This window comes from Hippoglossus stenolepis, chromosome 5 (genome assembly GCF_022539355.2).
Source record: "Hippoglossus stenolepis isolate QCI-W04-F060 chromosome 5, HSTE1.2, whole genome shotgun sequence".
Taxonomy (NCBI): Eukaryota; Metazoa; Chordata; class Actinopteri; order Pleuronectiformes; family Pleuronectidae; genus Hippoglossus; species Hippoglossus stenolepis.
Genome location: NC_061487.1, coordinates 3,580,959 through 3,602,400, shown reverse-complemented (window position 1 = coordinate 3,602,400; position 21,442 = coordinate 3,580,959). Strand labels below are relative to the sequence as shown.

The 21,442-nt window shown below is 42.2% G+C and overlaps 1 protein-coding gene and 1 non-coding gene across 2 annotated transcripts; both read right to left on the bottom strand.

The window, feature by feature from the left end:
- Nucleotides 1-8,971: 8,971 nt before the first annotated feature.
- Nucleotides 8,972-20,798, bottom strand: eif4g2b (eukaryotic translation initiation factor 4, gamma 2b). The gene is made up of 21 exons (XM_035156441.2): nucleotides 20,777-20,798; nucleotides 20,377-20,485; nucleotides 19,004-19,069; nucleotides 18,348-18,473; nucleotides 17,643-17,745; nucleotides 17,285-17,416; nucleotides 16,959-17,025; nucleotides 16,713-16,864; nucleotides 16,401-16,511; nucleotides 16,128-16,310; nucleotides 15,586-15,727; nucleotides 14,468-14,631; nucleotides 14,253-14,366; nucleotides 13,801-13,929; nucleotides 13,133-13,237; nucleotides 12,561-12,776; nucleotides 11,978-12,236; nucleotides 11,589-11,793; nucleotides 11,222-11,430; nucleotides 10,658-10,779; nucleotides 8,972-10,495 (listed from the first exon to the last, which is right to left on the bottom strand). The coding sequence occupies exons 1-21, from the start codon at nucleotides 20,796-20,798 to the stop codon at nucleotides 10,430-10,432; spliced, it is 2,802 nt and encodes a 933-aa protein (XP_035012332.1). The 3' UTR covers nucleotides 8,972-10,429.
- LOC118110287 lies at nucleotides 14,023-14,188 on the bottom strand. Its single transcript, XR_004696909.2, has one exon. It is a non-coding gene; the product is annotated as a small nucleolar RNA SNORD97 (small nucleolar RNA).
- Nucleotides 20,799-21,442: the final 644 nt, after the last annotated feature.

Here is a 21,442-nt window from a genome sequence, read left to right as displayed (position 1 = left end):
CAAAGAATACTGTTGTTATTGTTCACGTCATGTCATCTTAACTGTTGTCAACCTCTGGAGAGATACTTTAACAGAATGCCTCGCTCCAGGTTTAAAAGCTGTTCTGTGCACCAGCTTGCCTGGTATGTGAGCAGATCATTTGGATTCTTTAAAGGAGACTTATGCTTTGAGTTTTTCTCTCCTGTTTTGTTATATAGGTTTTTGTGTATGTCGAACCTCTGCAAAAATGAAAAAGGCCATAGTCTGTGATAAAGGGAGCTCCTCTGCTCCAAAGAAAACGCTGAAACCTGACGCCTCGGAAACAACTCATTACTCTGACCAATACTTCCAGGGTATCATGACGTGACATCACTAATGGCATCACAGTGCTCTACCTTTGCATAAGGCTTGTCCAGTACTTTCTAATCTAGCGCACCACATAAAAACCTTTCCTACAAATGCTGGAACCAATCACAACAGAGTGGTCCAGATGGCCAATCAGAGCAGACTGGGATTGTGCAGGAGGAGGGGCTTAAAGAGACTAAAAGTGTTTCAGACAAAGGCTGAAAAGAGGAGCTGCAGCAGTGGACAGAGAGTGGTGTGTTTTCTGAACATCAGGGCGAATTAAAATAAGGAACTTTAAAATCAGCATTGTATGTGTCATTTGAAGTACAACCCAGCATTTGCATTTTATAATCTGCTGCTTCTATTGACATCATCAGTCATTTCTTACATACAACAACCATTACAAATTGATTTGTATGATCCCATGTACAATAAAGATGTGGTTAGGCTAAAGCACAAAGATACTTAGCTACGATTGTGGTCATGGTCAAAAGAAATGTTGTTCATTATGAACCAATTCACATTTTGACAATCAGCTCTTAACAGAAGCTTTTCATGTGAACTTGTCATATGTTGCACTCTTGTAACTTGCAAAGTGTTTGTCCATCAGTGCCCAACAAGCAAAATGTTTAGCCAATACAGACATTTCATGATTTACGTGTATACGATTTACATAGGATTTATATGCGTTTCACACCTGATCCTTTTCCTATGCTCCTTGTTACAATGCAAATGCTCTAAATACAAAACATCTTGTTCACAGCATCCATGTTTTTTCCACATTCCGACTTGCACATGAACACACCAAAGTCGGAACAACGACCTGCAGAGGATTATTTGAATGCACAGTGATACTGATGTTGTCTTTTAGGTGCAACAAAAGACATCCTACAGTAATTTCCTATTGAGTCTCAGTAACAGCTGACCTGGCCCCGCACCTCTTTGTCCTCACTGCTCTGTCTACCCGAGGAGTCCATCAAATATTTGTCCCTGCCTCTTAACAAATACCTTTTTTGCAGGGTTGAATGTATCACTATAGTTCATCTATTGGAAGATTTCCTGTGAAAATCCTCCTTGAAAGTCATCAAAGACAAAAGGTGTCATACCAAAACACAGAGACTGTTTGCCTCCATCCTACACAGGTTTGTCCTATCACATTACCTAATGAATAATGAATAATGCTCAGGTGGTGATTGGATCACCCCATGAACTCGACATGAAACTGAGAACTTCATTCAAGTTGTTGTCCTATGTTCTGAGCACAAACCAGCCCCATCTTCCCTCAGCAGCATCGCAGTGACGGTGAAGTGCACGACCTCGAACCGGCTTTAAAATGTCGCTCAGAGCCAAATCTCACACGGACCTGCAGACAGCTGGGACATCCTCGCTGGACGGCAGTTTGTATAAGTCCTTCTCCATGAGCAGTAGCAATTTCAACAGGGGCAGTCGTTTCGGGAACGGGGTAACTGAAGAAATCAAGGATCTCCCCAGGCCAACCAGGAGGCCTGTACGGGCGGTCAGGCCCGTCAGCGCCATCAACTCCAACGGCTCCTTCCTCCAGATCAACCACCTGCAGGGAGAGCTGGTCAGAAAGAGGAAGGTGAGGGGGAAGAGGGATGAGTGTGGAAGTGTGTTGGATCAGGGAGATCATGAGAAATTGAGTTTGCTTTAATAAGAGTGTGGAGGACAAAAAGCTATTGTAGTCTCATAGTCCATTTTAAACTCTGATCTACAAATCTAAAAAAATCGATCCATTAAAAAAACTGTATGATTTAATGATAGTATTGTGTTTGTGTTTGGCTAAAAGCTGGACTGATGTTAGTGTGTGTGGTGGGCGGGTCTGTGTGATCAGCTTGTTTGTTGGTGTTTATTGTGAAAATGATGAATACAATATTCTGAAGGATGCTAAACTAAGGAAAAAAACCTGGTTTAAAGTAACACTCAAACACATTTTCACCACAAATTCCATCTAGTATCTATTCTGGGGCTTTCTGCCAAATACATAATCTTCATCACCAACTGGAGTATGTCCAAGAAGTGAGGAGGAAAGTGGAAATGTGAACGTTCCATGACAATTCAATTCATCTATTCGATAGAATAAAAGGTTCAGTAACAAATAGACCTTGTGGTGAGATTGTTTCTCTCCAACCAATCAGGTGTAGTTCAAAGCACTGTACATCCAGAGAAGTGAACCATTATTTCTGATGAAAGGTCATAATTAGTCCTAATTATGTGTAATCCATCATTTAAGGAGTCTGTTTTTTTTCTCCATATCATATACCTGCGATGATGTAAACTTTCCTCAGGAATGTGAGGATCTGAAGAAAGAAAACAAGTACTTATCAAATGAGATCCACATGGAGCGGATCATGATGCGCACGGAGAATGAGCTGGCCATGAGAAACCTCAGGAACCTGAACCAGGAGCTGCAGGCCCAAGTCAAAGAGGTACACCCAAGCACCCAACAAAGTCTCAGGCAGCGCATCACTCAAGAGATAAGAAAATAAGGCCGGCCACTTCAAAGCACTGGTAAAAAGAAAGTATCAACATCAGTGTCAACATAAAGTACATCCTCTGTCCTCACATCAGCTGCAATATAATGCTGTTTACTGTAAGTCATACATATTATTGACAGCCTGAAATAAAGGTCAAATTTTACCCTTCAAAAACAGATTTACAGTGTGTGAGGTGCCAAGAATTGTATTTACATTTGTAGCTCAAGCTAGAATAAGCCTGCATTTGACATAAAAAGTTCATAAGGAGTTCCATCCAGTACCATTAACCCATATCCATTTCTGTCATGTAGTCGTGTGTTATTCTTCCGCTGAGCGCTTGGTGTTGTGTTACATCTAGAAACAAATGCCGGCTTCTACTGTTTCCTGACCAAGTCACTACATACACCCACCTCTCTACCTCGCTCTGACCCCCATCAGCTGAAGCAGAAGCTGTATCAGAATCAGCAGAGGGCGACATTGTGCTCCCGTGCTGCAGATGAAGCGGAGGAGTCCAGGGGGGAGGCAGAGAAGAGCAGGGCCCTGGCCGAGGCCCGGGCCCTCGGGTGTCAGCGGGACAAAGAGGCCGCCGAGGCTGACAGGAGCCGCCTGAGCGAGGAGCTGCGGCAGCTTAAAAAAGATGTACGCACACAAACACGACACAAACATCATCACCTGACCTGCACACTCACCCACAAACGACTTGTTAGCAACAGACCAGAGATAACTAGAGACAGCAGTTGGTGTAATCCTAGTGCAACTTGTAATGTATACACTGCTTATATGCTCCATCATGACTCCATCAGGGTGGGACGTAACACACAATGCAACTTCAACCAGAATTTCAGCAGTTAGTGTTTTTAAACCAGAAAAGCATGTTGGGTTAAGCACCTGTTACGCGACTGTAAGCAAAGCACCTGTGTCTGTGTATAACAGTATTAGTATATAACTAGATCTACTATACTCTATAATTAATAGCATGTTGGCTATTTCAGAGGTGTGTTAAGCACAATCTTCGGACCAAAGTTCACAACTTTTCAAAGTAAAAGCTTTGCATTTCAGCTGGGTATAAAGCATCGCTGCAACAAAACAAACGTTGTGCTTTTACAATTTGCTAAAGAGGAAATGATGCTTTGAATGCTGTTGCTATGAAGGCGAACAGCACCATCAACCCTCTTGAATGTCTGCGTCAGTCCGATATGGTGAAATAAAAATAATAAAAATTATGTAAATGAGCTGGCGGAATAGATAGTATTGGCTGTAGGCTGCCAGTTGCTGACCACTGCTGTAGTTTATTTGAGGACATAGAAGAAGACTTGTTCAACTCGGTCCACAGACTTAAGGCACACTGCCCCGACCGGCTGTCTGCTCGTTGCCTGTTTCTTCAAATTCTATTAATATTGAAGGAACAGCATGTCCAAATTGCACCAAACTCAGCACCGCCCTTTCCTGGGCCATTAATAATAGGCATACCAAGTGTGAAGCCGATAAGATGAAAGGTTTTAGAGATATGCATTCCACATATAGAGAGACACACAGAAGTTCATTAAATAAAATTAAATGAAAGTTAAATTATTCCATTTGTAAAACTACAGTGTCCAGTCCATTCGGGAATTAAACCTATATCCACATATTCTTGAGAGTCTTCAGTTGTCGTGAATTGGCTCGATGCAGAGAAACACGGACCATTCTTAAGTTGATCAAAGCGTTATACAATTTTCAAAGCAAGTTCTAATGTAAAACACAGACAGGGACATAAAGGTACCTACAAGGTTTTAATTGTGAAAGCACTCCATAATCTAGGGTCCATAGAAAAAGGCTTGATCCCTACCATTTTTCATATTGAGGTATTTTGACTCAACAGTTAAGGTCAGGAGACCTCAGATCATTTCAGAAGATTTTAATGGCCTGAGACGTACAAGGTTTCCAGGCCACCAGTTGCTATAATAACAAACAGTAACATTTTGATTTAGAGAGCGAGACCAGTAGAGTGGTGATGTCTTTATGGTGCTACTTAGAAACACATGACATTCTCGCAGTGCAACGAACAGCAGATGGCATATTTTTTAACCAGAAGAGGTAAAGGACATTTCAGTGCAGTTTTCTGATAGAGACAGTACCCTCTCTTTTTCCTGAGAACATACAAAGGAAATAACAATATCAGTGGACTGAATCTATTGATTCATTTGGCATCTGCTCTTTTTTTGTAGCACACCGATCTACAGCTTTTACTGGCACAAAAAGAAAAGACCTATTTTGAAACCAAGTTGAAGTTGGACCGGGTGTCTGGGGAGAAACAGGCCCTGCTGCAGGAGAACAAGAGCCTGGAGGGAGAGAGAGACGACTTCCGAACCAAGCTGAGACAGGTCACACAAGAAAATGTCCAGCTTAAAGAGAGGTCAGTGCATTTCAATGGCATCTGGCAATGAAACCAAAGTAAAGTATGGAACACAACAGAAGATTAGAGAAATCCCCTCCCTTCTGATCGAGATATTATAGATCTACCTCATTTTATTGCTAGTTTCTCATTTGGAGCCATACATAACCTGCCTCACAGTCACAGGGAGTCCTTTACCTCTTCTGGTCACAGGTGGTCAGATAACAAGGGTAAGAAATAATTGTTAACCCACTAGACACTGTAGAGGGTAAACATGTATTGGCTAAAGAAAAGTAAAGAGGACCAAGGATAGAGCCCTGGTGTGCACACCATTTCAGCAGGGCAGAGTCAGATGTGCATGCATGTTAAAATCCACAAAAATTAACAGAGTAGTCAGTAAAAATAATACATTAAAATAAACAACAATAAATGTAATATTTGCTGCAATGCAGCAGCAACATACAGTATTCAGCAGTTTCTGTTTGAACTAAAAGAGTATTCAAAACCCTTTAAAATGCTAAATACTCAACACACTGATTTTGTCCATCTTCTGACAGACCGTGCTAAACATTCTGTGCTTAAGACATCTTTTTAAAATCAGCTGTAACTGAGAAACATTGCTGCTTGAATGATTAAAGGCATCCTGGAGGTCAGTCACTGGGCAATTGTCACAGTTACGACATGTCACATAACAGCTCTTTGAGCATAGTCAGAGCCCAACAGGTTGCGTAAGGATGGGAGAGCTGAAAGGAAAGCAGAGAAGATGAAAGAGAGAAGAACTGAAAGGAGCCGTCGGAGAAAAAAAACTGTAGAAACAAGACAAAACAAGAATGAAAGTCAGAGAAGGGAAGGACAGTTTGATACTAAAACACATTTCACAAGGCTCTTGGAGGTTTTTCTATAAAAGCTACAATCACCCCAGCCTTATAAATCACATCCCCCCCACCACCCCACCCACCACAAAGGTGGTCCCTGTCAATTGCCAGTGAAGCTGGGTTATTCTTCACAGGGGAGCGGTGGGGTAAAATTCCCGAAAACAGATGTTCTCAGTAAGAACAGGTTTAAGCAAGCACACCACATGGATGTGGTAACACAGGGACCCCACAGGGTCTGATTACTTGCTCATAATGTTGTATCTGCATTAAAGTTGAAGGAATGATTTTCAGTTTGCATGTTTGCATGTTTGCATCTCCCTGTTTTTTGCAAAACAGGGAGAATTAGCATGTCCATCAGTAGAGCATACACTCATAAATATCAGTTCCTAAATATGTCTGATTTTCAAGGGCCATGAATAATTCCCTAAGAAACTATTGAGATTGTCCAAAAAAAAACAATCCCTGCAATTGCCCCTTAGTTGTGATCTGCATCAAAATGTATTGGGTTCTTCTTTGTCCCATTCTCCCACCAAGTTTCATGGAGAGCTGTTCAGTAGTTGGTGTTTAATCCCGCTGACGAGAAAACAAACAAACTGCCTGGCCAAAAACATGACTAACTATAATTGTACTCTGTAGAGCGCATAATTCAAGCAAGGCCCAACAGCGCCCTCATGAATCCACATTTAAATTTACTAGAATCTAGATTTTTACTTTTCGGACATTCACCAAATATCACACATTCATAAATATCAGTCCCCAGTCAGATTTTATTTATCTCAAGATCCATGAATTATTCTCAGAGAATTCAACCAATTTGTTGAAAAACACCCTATCTCACGACGTGTAAGAAAAAAGTATGAACAGATTCCTTGATCCTCCCCCTGATCCAGATCTGCAGCTGTTTTTTTACAATGTTGCTGTCAAACAAACGGACCGGGGTGAAAACATGACCTCCTCGGCAGAGTACTTTGAACTCATTGGGGGCAACCTGCCCTCCATCAAGGACTAATACTCGTCCAGAGTCAGGAGACAGGCAGACTCAAAAGCAGCTTCTTCCCACAGGCCATCAGTCTGTTGAACACCTAACCAATCATACAGTGTCAGGACAATATACCTCTACATTGGTCATCCACCACAAGCCACAATCATTTGTTATCCTTTACTGCTACTCTGAACATTAATATCCAGTTTCCAACAAATTTGCACAATGAACCAAATGATTCACCCTCATTTATATAAGTAACCTGCTTTGTTGAAGCATCTTTGCACTCTGCTCCACTGCACTGTTGTCCTCTGGTCACAATTAGTAGTATTAGTAATAGTATTAGTTAATAGTAGATAAATGTTTATTTTGCTAGTTTCTTGTATTCAGTTGTTAATTGTCTGTCCATCTGTGTAGGGACACTGAACACAATTTCACCGGAGTGAAATCCCTAGTTTGTTGTACACATACATGGCAAATGAAGCTGATTGTGAAACATAACTCAAAGAAAATGAATATAGTAACAACACCAAAGGAAACAAATGGAATCTGAAATATTTCTCTGCTACCTGGTTGCAAATATGGAATATTCTGCGACGTCATTTCTAGTGCTCTGTTTACAGTGAGACGAACACGCGGCGCAGAGCCACTGCCTCTGAGGAGGAGAGCAAAAAGGCCGACCAGGCTCAGCGGGAGGCCGAGGCTGAGAGGCGTCTGGCCGAGAAGGAGAGGCAGGAGAGAACGGCCGAGTGCCTCAGCTGGAGGGAGAGGCACCAGGGGTTGGCCGAACAGTTCAGAGCTCAAGAGGACCTAAAGGCTCTGAGGCAGAACAAAGCAGTGAGAAAACATCAGCACATAACACAAGTTTTAACAGTCGTCATCTGTTTGCTTCAGTGCTTTATAGTCGTTAAAAACACTGCATGAATGCACATTTTTATTGTAAACTCTCAGAAGGTATTTCTGGGTCTGGTGTTGAATAGAATTTTAAGGTAAATGTTGAGTATGTGTTTTCCTCTGCAGTGTCAAGCCAGCATCAAGAGCTTCTTCCTCTGCATGACAGAGAGCGACCAGAGGGTTAGAATCCTGAAAAATCAAGATGGCTCCCCGAGAAATTTCACAGTGAGATGATTCTACATCTTCCTTTCCTTAAGTAGATCTAACAATATATGATAATATGGAGAAAATTGCACATCTTGAATTGGTGCCAGCAGGAACAGGCATTGAATTTGACAGTAGCATTGTGAAATCAGTTAGTCTAATGTAATTTGTAACATGGTTTTGTTCAGGAGGGAGACCCCGTGTACATCTCTACTCCGGAGTCCAGTCCAGAGGAGCCAGAGAGGAGTTCATCCAGGTAAACAAAGGGTCAAAGCAGCAGCTGCTGTGGGTCCTGTGGGCACCACAAACACTGGGTGTAGTAGCTTTGTGCTCATGTGACACAGAAATGTGTTTATTGAACTAAACTTCTGCTAATAGACTGGGAAGCTACCACAGGAAAGAAAACCATAATTTAAAAAAAAAAAAGGAAAAAAAAGTGACAGTGAATCAAGGTCAATTTAAAGGCAAATATATATGTTCTTTCCTTCCAGAGCAGTTGTCGCATTCTGTATACAACTTTATTTTCTCAGAACCATGTTGAGGGTCTCCGCCCCACACACGGGAAGGGGTCTGGGTCCGAGCCACTTCGACGAGCTGCCCGCCTTCGGAGGAGAGCGACCGGACTCCGCACCCGCTCGCAGGAGCAGGAAGGTGGTGGACTACTTCTGGATCCCTACTGACCAGGAGTGATCAGGAATTACACCACATCTGCCACTTCCCATGTGCTCTTAAGCAAGGCAGCAGAAGTTCAGATGGTTGAGTGCAGCTGGTCAGACTGTTCAAATATTTAAGGAGAAATTGTAGAAATAAAAGTGAAAAGTACTGTTGGTGCTCATGTCCTGGACTTTATTGGCATTAAAGCAATAGAGGTGCAATACAATACATTTTTTATATCTTACAATATGATCCAAATCCATTACCTTATACATTAACATGGCTTGTGAGCAGGATTTTTCATGTGTAGCTGTTGGGGGAGGTGATGGGGAGATTTCAACCAATGTAACAGTTTTTACTTTGCCAATTTTACTAAAACATAAATTCACCTTTGGTTTCGTATTCCATATTCAACGTTATAAGCAGTGTGACTCCAAATTCTGGGTGAGACTTAAGTGTGAAAACCAAAACAGGTACACTAATTCTTGAAAAACAAGCCTTTTCTTTCATTCTTAAATATCAACACTTGTAAACCGTGTGAAGCTTCAAAGGGAAGCGATTGCTTCCATGAATTTATTGTGCAATCGGGCCAGGACTAAATCAAATACTTCATCTTCTGCTTGGGCTCTAGGTTCTTAATAGATCTCATTATTCCAGCACAAAAAACAAACAGAAGCCCATCTAACTAAGAGGTAGAAACACAGGCAACTCTGAAACGTTTACGGCGGCACACAAATGATTAGTTTGTTTTTCTAACTTATTGTTACATTTGGAGGTTAAGTATTGCAACCACTCATGAAATTAAAGACAATGAAGGACAGATATCAAAAAGAGGGGAAACTCCTGATGAGGGGGAAACAAAAGGAAGATACTCATCAGTGACTATAAAGACACTTCTATATTAAAGAAAGGTTGAGTAAGAAAGGGTTAACCAAACGTGTAACTAATTTTTTATGAAATGTTTTGCCAACTTATGCTTCACTACCACTTCAGAGGGCCCGTACATTTTACTGTTGAGGATTCTGCAGGCTGTGCAGTGAATTAAAATCACCGTGTGTGTGATGAAAGGGAATCCAGGCTGGGCCTTTACTCAAGGTCACTGAGCAGATCGCTGACAAAACCTTTTCTTACCTGGTCTTCTAATTGTAACTAACATTAGTGAAGATCACCACTAATCTGACTTATTTAAGGGGGCATCCTTCACATTCTTAAATAAAGACGTTTCCTATTGGGGAAGTTTCAAATCTGAAAGGAAAATGAGTGGAAATGAAAATCACCTAATAGTGAAAAATAGGTTTCACCCCTAATAAAGTCAAAGCAAAAAAGACAAAAAAATTAACATGACTCAGCCACTCCAGATTTCATGTAGCTGATCAGGACACAGCTCCAAAATCAAACAACCATCAGGCAAAAGCTCAAATGATGCGTCTCAGCCTTTTGTCACAGTGTGGGTGGTAACACACGAGGCCCTACAGGTACAAGCCTTCGTTAACAGTTGCAAGACAGAAGCAGCTGAGTGCCACGCGGTAGTGGTTCAATTAAGCATGCAGTTTAATAAAGGAAAAGGTGAGTGTAGTAATAAGGTAAAGGTCGATCTTCGACGCCATGATGCTTCTGCTTGGGTTTCTCAATCTGCTTCGTCCTCAGACTCCTCCTCCTCAGCCGTCTCCAGCCAGGTGAGCCACTGGTTGACCTGGAGAGGGATGAACATGGTAAGCGCAACTTCTGGTCATTCTTTTACCCAACAAAATCCCTCTGGTTCTGACATTGACCCGTTTCCTCTGATGTTTATTAAAACAAATGCAGACATTAAATAAATAAAATAATGAAACCCAATGTGCTGACATCACTGTACCTGGAATAAAGCTTTTCCTTTTCCAGGGAATTCTTGGGTAATGTCTTCTTTCCATGCAAGGAAGGCTTCTTCCTCAATGATCTCCATGTCGTAGAAGTTGACAAAGTAGCGCAGCAGCATGCCTTTAAGCACAGGGAAAAGAGTTGTTTCAAATAAAAAACTTCTACGTCAACCTTAGTTACTTGAGTCAGAACGTGCCATTTGTGTCTTTGATGAGCACAAGTATTCAGTGTATCCATATCATTGCTTTAGTCAGTGCTGCTCTAAATTTACTCAAACAGACACAGGCTGATTCTATTCAATAAAAACAAAAAACAACACACACATTTGAACAAGAATCATGACGAGAACTGTTACAAAGCAGAAACCTTCTGCTGAAACAAACTTGACACTGCTCTCTGGTGGACAAACTACGCAACTGCAACACTGATTCCAAACACTTTCCTTGACTGGTTTGTTGCTAACCAGTCACCACATGCAGCATAACCAATATACTTGGAATAGGTTTATATCTGCCTGGCTGATTTATGGGTCTGACTCTAGCAGACCATTGGGGTACTGTACCTTTAGGGAGCCCGCTGGCGTTGCAGTGCACCTGCAGGGCATAGAGGGCGCTGATCTGCAGCTCGGTGTGGTCGTGCAGGAACTTCTGCATGACAGGCTTGAAGGCCAGCAGCAGCTGTTTCTCCTGCTCCAGCTGCTCTTTGGAGGGGGCTGCTAGCTGCTCGTCACTCTCCGCCATGCACAGCTCCTGGGAGATGTACTGGAGGAAACTGGTAACAGATGAGGATACTGGTAAGTCATACTACAGGCCTTCTCATACAGACTCATAATCTTGAATTTAGTCAGGTCACCTTTTAAAATGAAATATTTGAGGTACACATACTGGAGGTTTTGCGCACTGAGCCTCAGCCTTCGGGGGTATAATTACCTGGTCATGAGAATGTTGACAAAACCTTTATCAATGTGGAGCTTGGGCGAGATGTTGTCTTTAATCCACTTGTAGATGGACTGTGGAGAGGGGTCTGCCTTTATCTGCTTCAGCAGCTCCTTTTCCAGTTTCAGCAGCGGGAACAGGAAGCTCAGGCCCTTCCCCTCCAGGATCTCCAGCATACGGTCCTTGTTCTGATCGATTTCTGCCAAGTAGTCAGTTATACGGAAAGGAGTTATTGGGATGTTTGTTTCTGATGTGATCCCTAAGCGTTCTCTAAAGTAGAACTGATGAGATATCAGTCAAAGGGATAATGGGAGGTAATGTGATGAAGGCAACGACCATTTTCGACAGGAAAGAGGAGGGTAATGTGAGAAGGAGGGAAATACCTGGGAGCATCTTCTGCATGTTGACCTTGCTCTGCTGGAAGAGATCGGTGAGCCACTCCCTGTCCTTCAGCCTGGCTGTCTGTTGCAGGCAGAGCAGGAAGAGGGGGAAGTGGGTGCCATTCTCCAGGGGGTGAGCTAGCTCTGCCACGCTCACCAGCTCGGCGATGATAGCCCGGGCTGCAAACTGGGCCAGGTAGGATTTCACCAGGGGCACGTCCACCTCGATCTTAGGGCACTGGTCCAGGACATTGAGGAAAGCCTGCAGGAGAAATACAGGGAAAATACCAGAGCATGAATAATGTTGTAGCTGCCCTCTGGGCTCATCTGTGTAAAACATGTAATCAATGATTAACAACATGGGCAATTCATTATAATTTTGAAAATCAAGTAACAAATTGGTTTTGTTTCATCCATTTTTCTGAAAATACCAGAAATATTTTGTGCTGGCTATTTATTCAGGTAATATTTAGGAGTGACTCATCAGTCCAATTTTTTCACATTCATTTTTAACTTCTGTGCTGTGACTGCATTACCACTGACTGGCAATTATTTTTTATCTTAAATTGATGCTGAACGTGCGCACCTGCATGAAGTTCTCTCCAGTGATGAGGCCCTCAGTGCGGAGCATGTGGATCAGAGTGCTGGCGTGCTCCTTGTCCTCATCGGGACGGTCGAGGGAGCACACGATGAACTTACTGAGCATCTCCGGCAGGAAATGCTTGGGAGCCCTCATCTCTCGGACGCCACTCACAGCCTCAGCCAGGTTCTTACTGTTCAAATACTCAGTCACGATTGCCTCCTAAAGAGAAGATTCAATGTGAGCAAAGGAAAACTGTTCTTCTCATTAATACCTCAGCCTTATAGATTTATTTGTTTATGTCCCAAACGGCTCTGGCACTATGCCTCATTTCTACAAACCTATAAACACGCTGCTTACCTTGATGGCTTGCAATAAAAGTAACTAGAAGTTTTACCAAGCGGCAAACAGGTGAGCCACAAAGGAAACAGTGGACTTAGCCATGTTTTCCACTATTTCTATGATTTCATTTTCTGGTATCACAATTACTTTTGCTTCAATAGAAATATGTTGTGTCATAAACATACAGAGTTACTGTGGTCATCAAATGTGGATACACACCAAATTATTTTTCTTACCGTCATCTTGAGCAGTTCCTCCTTGGCAGGAGGTGGTTTCTTGTTCGTTTTCTGAGGTTTCTCTTGGATGGGCGGAGGGTTGGTCTTCAGGCCAAGCTGTGGAGGCTGAGGTCAAAGTGTTTGGGATTAATACATAAGCCGCGTTCAAACAGGAGAATGTCCACACAGTTGGGTCCAGACTTCCTCTGGAGTTTGCCTTTCACATATGAGCAACTCGGTATAAGATTCTCCACTCAGATGCGTTCACAAGAAATCTGAAGAGCATTCAGGTGAGGGGTGGCACAGCACCAACAGCTCTATTGAATCTTTGTCAATGTCTTTTACATGTTATGGTCCTGAGATATTTGAATTTGTTTATATATTTTTTTCAGGTTTGCGTCTGTCGCTTGTTAGAAACATCATGAATCTCTGACTCGTGGTGAATCCTCCAGAGAAACTCCTGCAATGTGTTCACAGAAGCTCATTGGGACATTATCCAGAGATTTTACTCGGGGAGTGGCCGTAGAAAGTACAGACTTTGTCACTCGCACATTTGTATCCTTACATACAGCCCTGCCGGGGGAACATTATTATTTTTATTACCATTTATTTAAGCATTTATGAATGTTTTAAATGTAATCTAAGTTAACTAATGTAGTGGTCAATTGTGAGGAGTGATTATCTCTTACCTGACCCAGAGGGGGAGTTTGAGTGCGTGGGGGCTGAGTGCTGGGTGGCATCATGGTGGGGATCTGCGGCTGGAGCTTGGGTACCTGGTTCTTGTTGAGGAGGAATGACTGAGCAGGCCTGAGGCTGATCTGTGGGACCATGAGGCATAATGGACACAGAAATATGCAGGTTATGAATTTTGTAAAGATCATGAATCATTTTATCGAATGCGCTAGTAATCCATGCCCTCATATCTCATAATCCCAATCAGCAGACCAGCCACCAGTTTAAAGAGAAGAGGAGGATGGAGAGGAAAGATAAAGGAGACGGTGATAGAGAAAAAGATAGAAGACCAGTAGCAGGTTTTTATTCCTCAGAATAACGCGTCTTTTCATAATCAGCGGGCATGCAGGCTACATACATGCAGGCTACATACTTTATACATTATTCAGTGTTGTACATGTCTCATTACCTCATCAGCATTGAGCTGTCCTTTCTTGCTGAATCGTGGAGGCATGTCCTTGGACTGGACCTGCTGCTGGGCCATGTGGTTCTGGTTCTGGTTGAGGAAATGTTGGTTCTGAACCTGTCAAAAGTCATGAATGATTATATTTAGAAAGCTGATCTCAGGATTTGCCGAGAAATATCATTCACTATTTGCAGTATAATATTACATCCCCAGATTACCTGGTTGGACTTAACAAAAGACTTGGGCCCCGTGTCGAACTGTGACTGTGGTGGAGGGGCGATGTGGCTGCCGTGGCCGTTGAAGAGCGGGTTGGTGCGATGGCGTCCCATCGTGGGCGAGTACCTATCCTGAATAACCCCAGGGCCTGTTCCAATCCCACTGCCTGAGAAACCCAAGTACAAAGACCACGTTAGTACAGATTTTACCCAGGAGCGAGTCCAAGCAGGAGAGACGTACAAGTACGTGAAATGGTTGGCTATAAGTGATAAAAAATTAAGTTAAAAAAAAAGTAAAAAGCTTATGGTATTGTTCATTCCTACCACATTATTATGTGAACCAAAAGGGTTTTAAAATATTTTTTTCTGAACCTATTAAGACCTGAAGTGACATATGCATGGATATACCTTTAAGACTGGGTGCCACGTTTGCATGCGTCTCCCTTTCGAGCCGGATGAGACGTTTGCATCATCATGTAATTGATCAAATACATTTTGAGTCACCATAACGGGAAAGGTTAAGTGCATTATGGGCAATATAGTTTGTTTCTTAGCGATCTTAGCCTGCATTTAAGTACTTAAATAGCATCTCAGACAATGGCTGACAATCTAAGTGACGGGAGTGATACTGAAGCAGATGACAGCAGATATGAAAATAACAGTGATGAGGATTCACCACCTCAGATGTTCCTGTTGACCAAGGATCATTCAGTAAGAGACATGTTTAATGAGGAAGACAAAGAAGGGGGATCTCTGCTAGTTTGCCAGCTTTTTTTTTCTCACAAAAAGGCTATGGTTAACAATGAAAGCCAAATGTTTAAGCTATCAAATGATTTTTATTTCATGTCTATATCTGCTTCAGAGGCTGAGAAGTTTTGTAAATGTTGGCAATTCTGTCAGCTCTTAAGAAAACCCTCAGGTTTGAGTTGGTTGGTTTAAAAAAATGCTCAAGTTTTATAGTGTCTTTATTTGGCATTAATGGGTTAAATGAATTAAACATTATAAAGAGTTATAACACCATCCAGTATAAAAAGTGAGTCAAGTATTAACACTGACAAGATGAAAGTGAAGATTAAAAGAATGGGATGTGGCTACAAAAGGTCCCACAGGACAGTCTGTACCTGGCATCTGTCCAAACATGTCGGCCAATCCCCCAAGAGTCTCCCTGTCCAGTTTCATTCTATTGGGCAAGAAGGGGCTTTCCAGGAAGAAGTCCATCCTCATCCCCTGAGACATGGATGCTGGGATGAAAACACCCAAATCCTAAGGGAGCACACAGAACACAGACAGTGTCATTAAATTGTCTGACATTAAAAGTAAAACCTAGGACTCAACTTGAATTTCTACCATTAACTCAAGTTTTCAAGTGTGCAAGACTAAAGTACATGGTTGTTATCAAACCAGAAAACCTAATTACATCCTGCTGCGCACATTTTATTTTCAGGTCATTGTGCTGCTGAGTCATTCCTCACAACAACATGCTTGGTTGCTGTGCAGACATTTGTGAGCAAGGCATGATAACAACAATGTTATACTCTTATTTATGGAGGCCTTTAAGCCATGCATGTGGTATCCTCAGCTTTTCGTGTAGGACATTAACTATTAATCATACCAAAATGTGGGTGATCTACACAATGAGCCTCTTTATTTAACTGAAACTCACTTTCACTGCTTCTTGACGGATCTGGTTAATCATCTTTGGTCCGTTGTCAATGAAAGCCTTGCGGGGGACCCAGTTGTTTTCTCGCAGTTCCACTCTATCTTGCAACAGGAAGCGGATCCTAGCGGGCAACTCCTTGTTGTTCATTAAGGATTGCATACGGCCAAAGTACTGATCCATTAAAGACTGGAGAAAGAAATGAGGAGGGTAGGAGTGAGAAACAGCAGTAGCGATGGGAATTGCACCTCTTTTAGGCAGCCATGAAGGGCTGGTTACCTTTGCTTTCTCATGGTCGAGTCTCGGCCCCACTGTTCTCATTATCTGACAGAGGCACTCCAGATCCTCCCCCATATCCTTGAGCTGGACTCTCTTCTTCTTTTCCAGAAGCTTCAGAACAGATTAAGGAGAGAAGGCAAGCAGGGGGTCACACAAGGTACTCTACTCTGATTTCATGATGGCATGCAGCATTTCTCTAAATTCTAACCTGTACTGCCTTGTGCAGTCTTTCAAATGAAAACATGGATTACAAAAAGGAAAAATAAGATGTGAACTTCCAACACATGCACAAAAAAACAAGTGTGCACGTACTGTTTTGATGCACCTATGAAGGATAGATTCGTGGATGAGGTCGAGTTTGCCAAGTTCCCCGATGAATTTAATGTTGCCAAGCATCTTGACCTTGGCAATGGAACGCTGCTCTTCCTCCTCAGAAGTAAGAGGGTTGTCATGTTTGTCATAGACTGGAATAAGAGGGGAGGAGAGGCAGTGAGTAAACAGGCTATGATAAGATGAGCTTCTGATTGTGTGACAAAGTGCACAAAGATGGAGACTTACTTTCAACATTTCTGGTGCGGTTTTCAAATTCATCTTGAAGCTTGGAAATCAGCAGTCTTCTGAAGGTCTACAACAGCAGCATCACAACCATTGGTTAACCATACAGCAAGTAACATTAAAGGCTAGGATTCGAAGAATACATTGAAACCATTTGTATTTTACATTTTTTAGTTACACATGGGTTTAAAATACAATATATCATGAGGAAAATCCTTATTAGCTTTTATCAAAAGCCAGAACATGACAGGGACTCCTGTTATAGAGGTAAAATAAATATACTAGAGGTTTAAAGGGTTTTTACCGTAGAAAGATACAGTCACACTTACTGTGCTCTGCTTTTGGGATGTTTGGATCTCGGATGAAGGGCCATCAAAGTTTGGTGCGTCCTCTGCCAAGCGCAGACATAGCTGAGCATAGAGCGAGCTATACTTTGGCTCTTCTAGGGCTTTGTCTACAATCTGAACCACAGAGGAAGAGAGGGAGGGGACCAGAGACAGACCACTCAAGGTCATTTAAACAAGCAGTGTATGGGTATGAGTCACAGAGTAGCCTGCCAAGCATCGATAAATTCACATCCATTTAGCAAAGAACAAAAGCGTACCATTGACCTTGTGAAGCACAACCAAGTTGTTTTAAATGTGCTACATAAATAAGATTGACATTGACAAAAAAATATACGCTTACCAGCAAGATGATTCCTTTAAGGACGAGTTTTGAATCTACGCCCACATTCAGGAGCTCAAGGCATAGCTTGTCAAACTTCTCAGGCGTGAGTTTGTTGAGTATGCTAGAGAAATAAAATCAAGAGGGAAATGAGAAGCCGCAAAGAAGATCAAGATAGTTACATTTACCACGTTATACTACTTCCATAGAATAATTACTTCTGACACTTGGCCCGCTTATACCAGGCTGCTTTCACAAATAGTCTTTGCGCAAGATTTCTTGAACAATGTAAAACATCAGGCCAACACCTCAACTATTCCCAGAGTTCTCTACTGCTCTGGAGTGAATTGATCCTGTTCTGGCCCTATAGGACAGATGCAATTTTTTTTCGTGGTTTAACATTGAAGTGGTCATTCATTACAACAGATTGTTTGTGCATTGAGAGAGTGCCAGCGTAACTCTCGTCTTTTACAGAGAGTTGCATTATGTATATGATGGGATAGTGATGGGATTAGAATATACCAGTGGTCACCAAACAATACTAATCTGTTGATGCAATAGGTTTTGTACATATTGTGAGAATTGGATTCTGCACAACTGAAATGGTTTGAGTACCAACAATCCTTGAGCCACAAGAGAAAAAAAAAATGTCGTCCTTCGGGATAGATTAATCTAATTTGTCTTATTAGATGAGTCCTCAAAAATGCATATAGCTTTGAACCTTACCCCCTCACTTTCCTGAAGATTGCATCATGTCGCTCTTTTTCGTTGCTGGAGTTGGCATCTCGTCTAGTGCTTCGTGAAGGAACCCATCTCTGAACGCTTTGCCCTGGGGTTTTCCCCAGGAACTCGCTGCAGGAGCACAAGATAGGAAACTGAATGAAGAGCCTCACACAAACTGATGACATCTGGCTGATGCTCAAGCATAAAACCTTACACGTCCAATGCTTATTTTAATGTCTGTACTGCCTAGTCTATAGAGAAGAACACCCCCCCATAATCATCTTATTTACATAAAATAAAATCCAGGTTTTAGGTATAGATAATTATCTTAGCACAAGCACTAGAAAGTATATTTATTCTCTATGTTTCACTTAATTGTGATTAACATGTTTATGTTGCCAGTACAAGCCTTTAATTCTTTCTTACAGCTGTTTGTTGTGAAATGACCTGACTGCCCAGGTCGTTAAACATACAGTATGTGAACTATCTGAGATTCAAATCAGAGTTTCCTGGAATTCAGCCCCTCTTACTCAAACTTGTGTAGTGTATTTCTGCAGTGCAGGAAACTGCTAACAATAGTTACTGGTGCCATGGCGTCATTAATTAAATCAATAATACATTACATATGCAGAAAAAAAAAAAGAAAGAAAACCACAAACCTGTTGCCGACAGTCTTGGGATAGTGCTGAGGTGCACCCCTACCACCTCCTCCCCCCGAAGAAGCACTGCAGAGACAAACACAAAGTTTGGAACACATTAGGTACATGCATCACTGCACAAAATGTAGTGCTCCTTTATATCGCTCTCATACGAAACAGGATTATCTGTAATGTTCATTTAAACTGGAAAGACACTGAGGACCAAGTGCCCTCACATAGATAGGAGATAAATAAACTTCTTGAAAACCCCCACAACATATCTACAAGAATACATTAAGCCATTAAGATGGGTGTCTTCAATACATGTTGTATATTGAAATGCGTGTGTCCTTTTTATTATTACACTTTAGTTTAAAACAATACCCTTCCAGGAGAGCCTTTAAGCTCTGCATCACAAATCCCATGACCGTTCACTGGGGCCTGCGTGTGCTGGTGTAAACAGGAAGCAGATTGTTTGTAATTTTTGTTCTTTTACATGGCGAGACTTGGCAGAGGTAAGGCATACCTCCTTCCTTGCATTCTTCTTAGGTGGTTTACGCTGGGTAACTGCCCGCATTATCAATCCATTTAGCATTAATTTGGTTTTCAATAATCTCACAAGTTTTGCAAGCTCCATCTGCTAATAAGCAGTGTTGCAATTACTCCTGGTGAGATTTAATTTTCCTTTTCAACTACTTTGAGTTCGAACAAGGCTCCGTTTAACTACTTTTTTTATTTTGGCGTGACTCTGCAAAAGTCTGCCTTTGTTACTTTCGTCCGTTTCATTTTTCAAATTATTGATTAACCTGGAACCAGTGATGTGCATGAGCAAATAAAAAAAATTTGTGAGCGCTGTACTGAACGAATCAGTTTACAAATGACAAATGTGAGCAGCGTTTACTCCCACGAGAGGAAACGCTGCTCACATTTACAACACCGTTTAAAAGAAAATCATCAATATATAGGCCATCACGTGGTATACTGGAAGCGAGCGAAAATGTGTGTGTTCCGAGACTCCTCAGACTGGGAGCGAGGTGGTGTTTCCACTCACAGAGCGACACACACAGTGAGATAAAGAGAAGCGGAGCATTTGAAGTAGTTTAGACATATTAATACTTTGTACTGGTTGTGAGACATCCTGCCAATAACCCTGTACACTGAACTGGGTGTGTGCAGTCATCACCTCAACACAATCCACTGAAACCGGCATCCTCCCAAGACACAATATCTATCCAATCCCCCTTTCTTTTTACAAAGAGGAGTCTGACAGCCATTTTGAACCTCCCCACATCCTGCTTTGTTCTAAAGGCCGGAAGTTCCTGCCCAAAATGCAAGCAGACAGCTAACAGAGAAGTAACCATGGCATATTTCCTGCACAAGCGCTGGTGTGTTACCTGAAACGAGAAGCACCCCCTTCTGCAATCACACTCTCCACTTTGGCGGCTTGACAATGAAGAATACTCAAAAGAATAAGAATAATAGGAAGGGATGGGGAAAACGGTGCTGAGGAGAGAAAAGAGGGAATGCAATTAGTGACTGCATGAGGGAAAACAAGGCATTACCTAGACCTGACATGGGGAGCAACTATAACATTACCAGGCATTTAAAGGAGTACTATTAGATGTGAGACTATTTCTAATGACAATGTCAGTTAGCCAGCTTAGCTTGATACTGATGTTCAGTAGCAAGGTCTTTGTTAGAGGCCAAGCCTCGGGACAAACACAAAAATCACCATAGTAAATACTTGACTATAAAAAATAGAAACATGATCTGGCTCATGTATAAGTTAAGTACCGACGTCCTTGCTCAACAACATCAAGGGGTACACGTCGAAATGTCTGCTCGCCTCTTCTGGGCTACAACAAAGCAGATGTGCAGCTAACGGGCTAACGCCACCCGCTAACAGTTGATAATTAGTCCGCTAGGCTGCTAAGTCCCCAGTTAGCTACGTCACGTCGATGTGTTTGACACACACACGTGCCGTTATTCGTGTCGTCTATGCAGGATTTGACATGCAGTGTGTTTTAACCTCAGGACGAGTGTGTGGGTGTTGCACTGGGGAAATGCTGCTGTCTGGGTCTGAGATGCTCTTTGTTGGTCTGTTGTTCTGATCGATGGTGGGGACGAGCCTGCAAACCTGACATGATCATAATGCAGAGAAACGGGGCAGGGCAGCGTGGTTAGCCGCTAACGTCCCCACTCGACTGGGCTTGTATCGCCACCCATCATGGGCCTGACATTCAGGATTTACTGTTTAGAAGTGATCCAGGCCAGAAGCTCGTGCCTATGACTAGTCCTATAACATGACACACATTAGTTTTTTCTGCAAATACTTGTTAGGGTGGGCTAGGCGACGACGCCATTTTCTTCTTCAAAGTAAATCAGCTGAGCCATTCGTAAGCTAGGCTATCTGCCGGTGTCGTGCCAAAAAGGATCATCTGCCAGAAACTGATGGCCGTA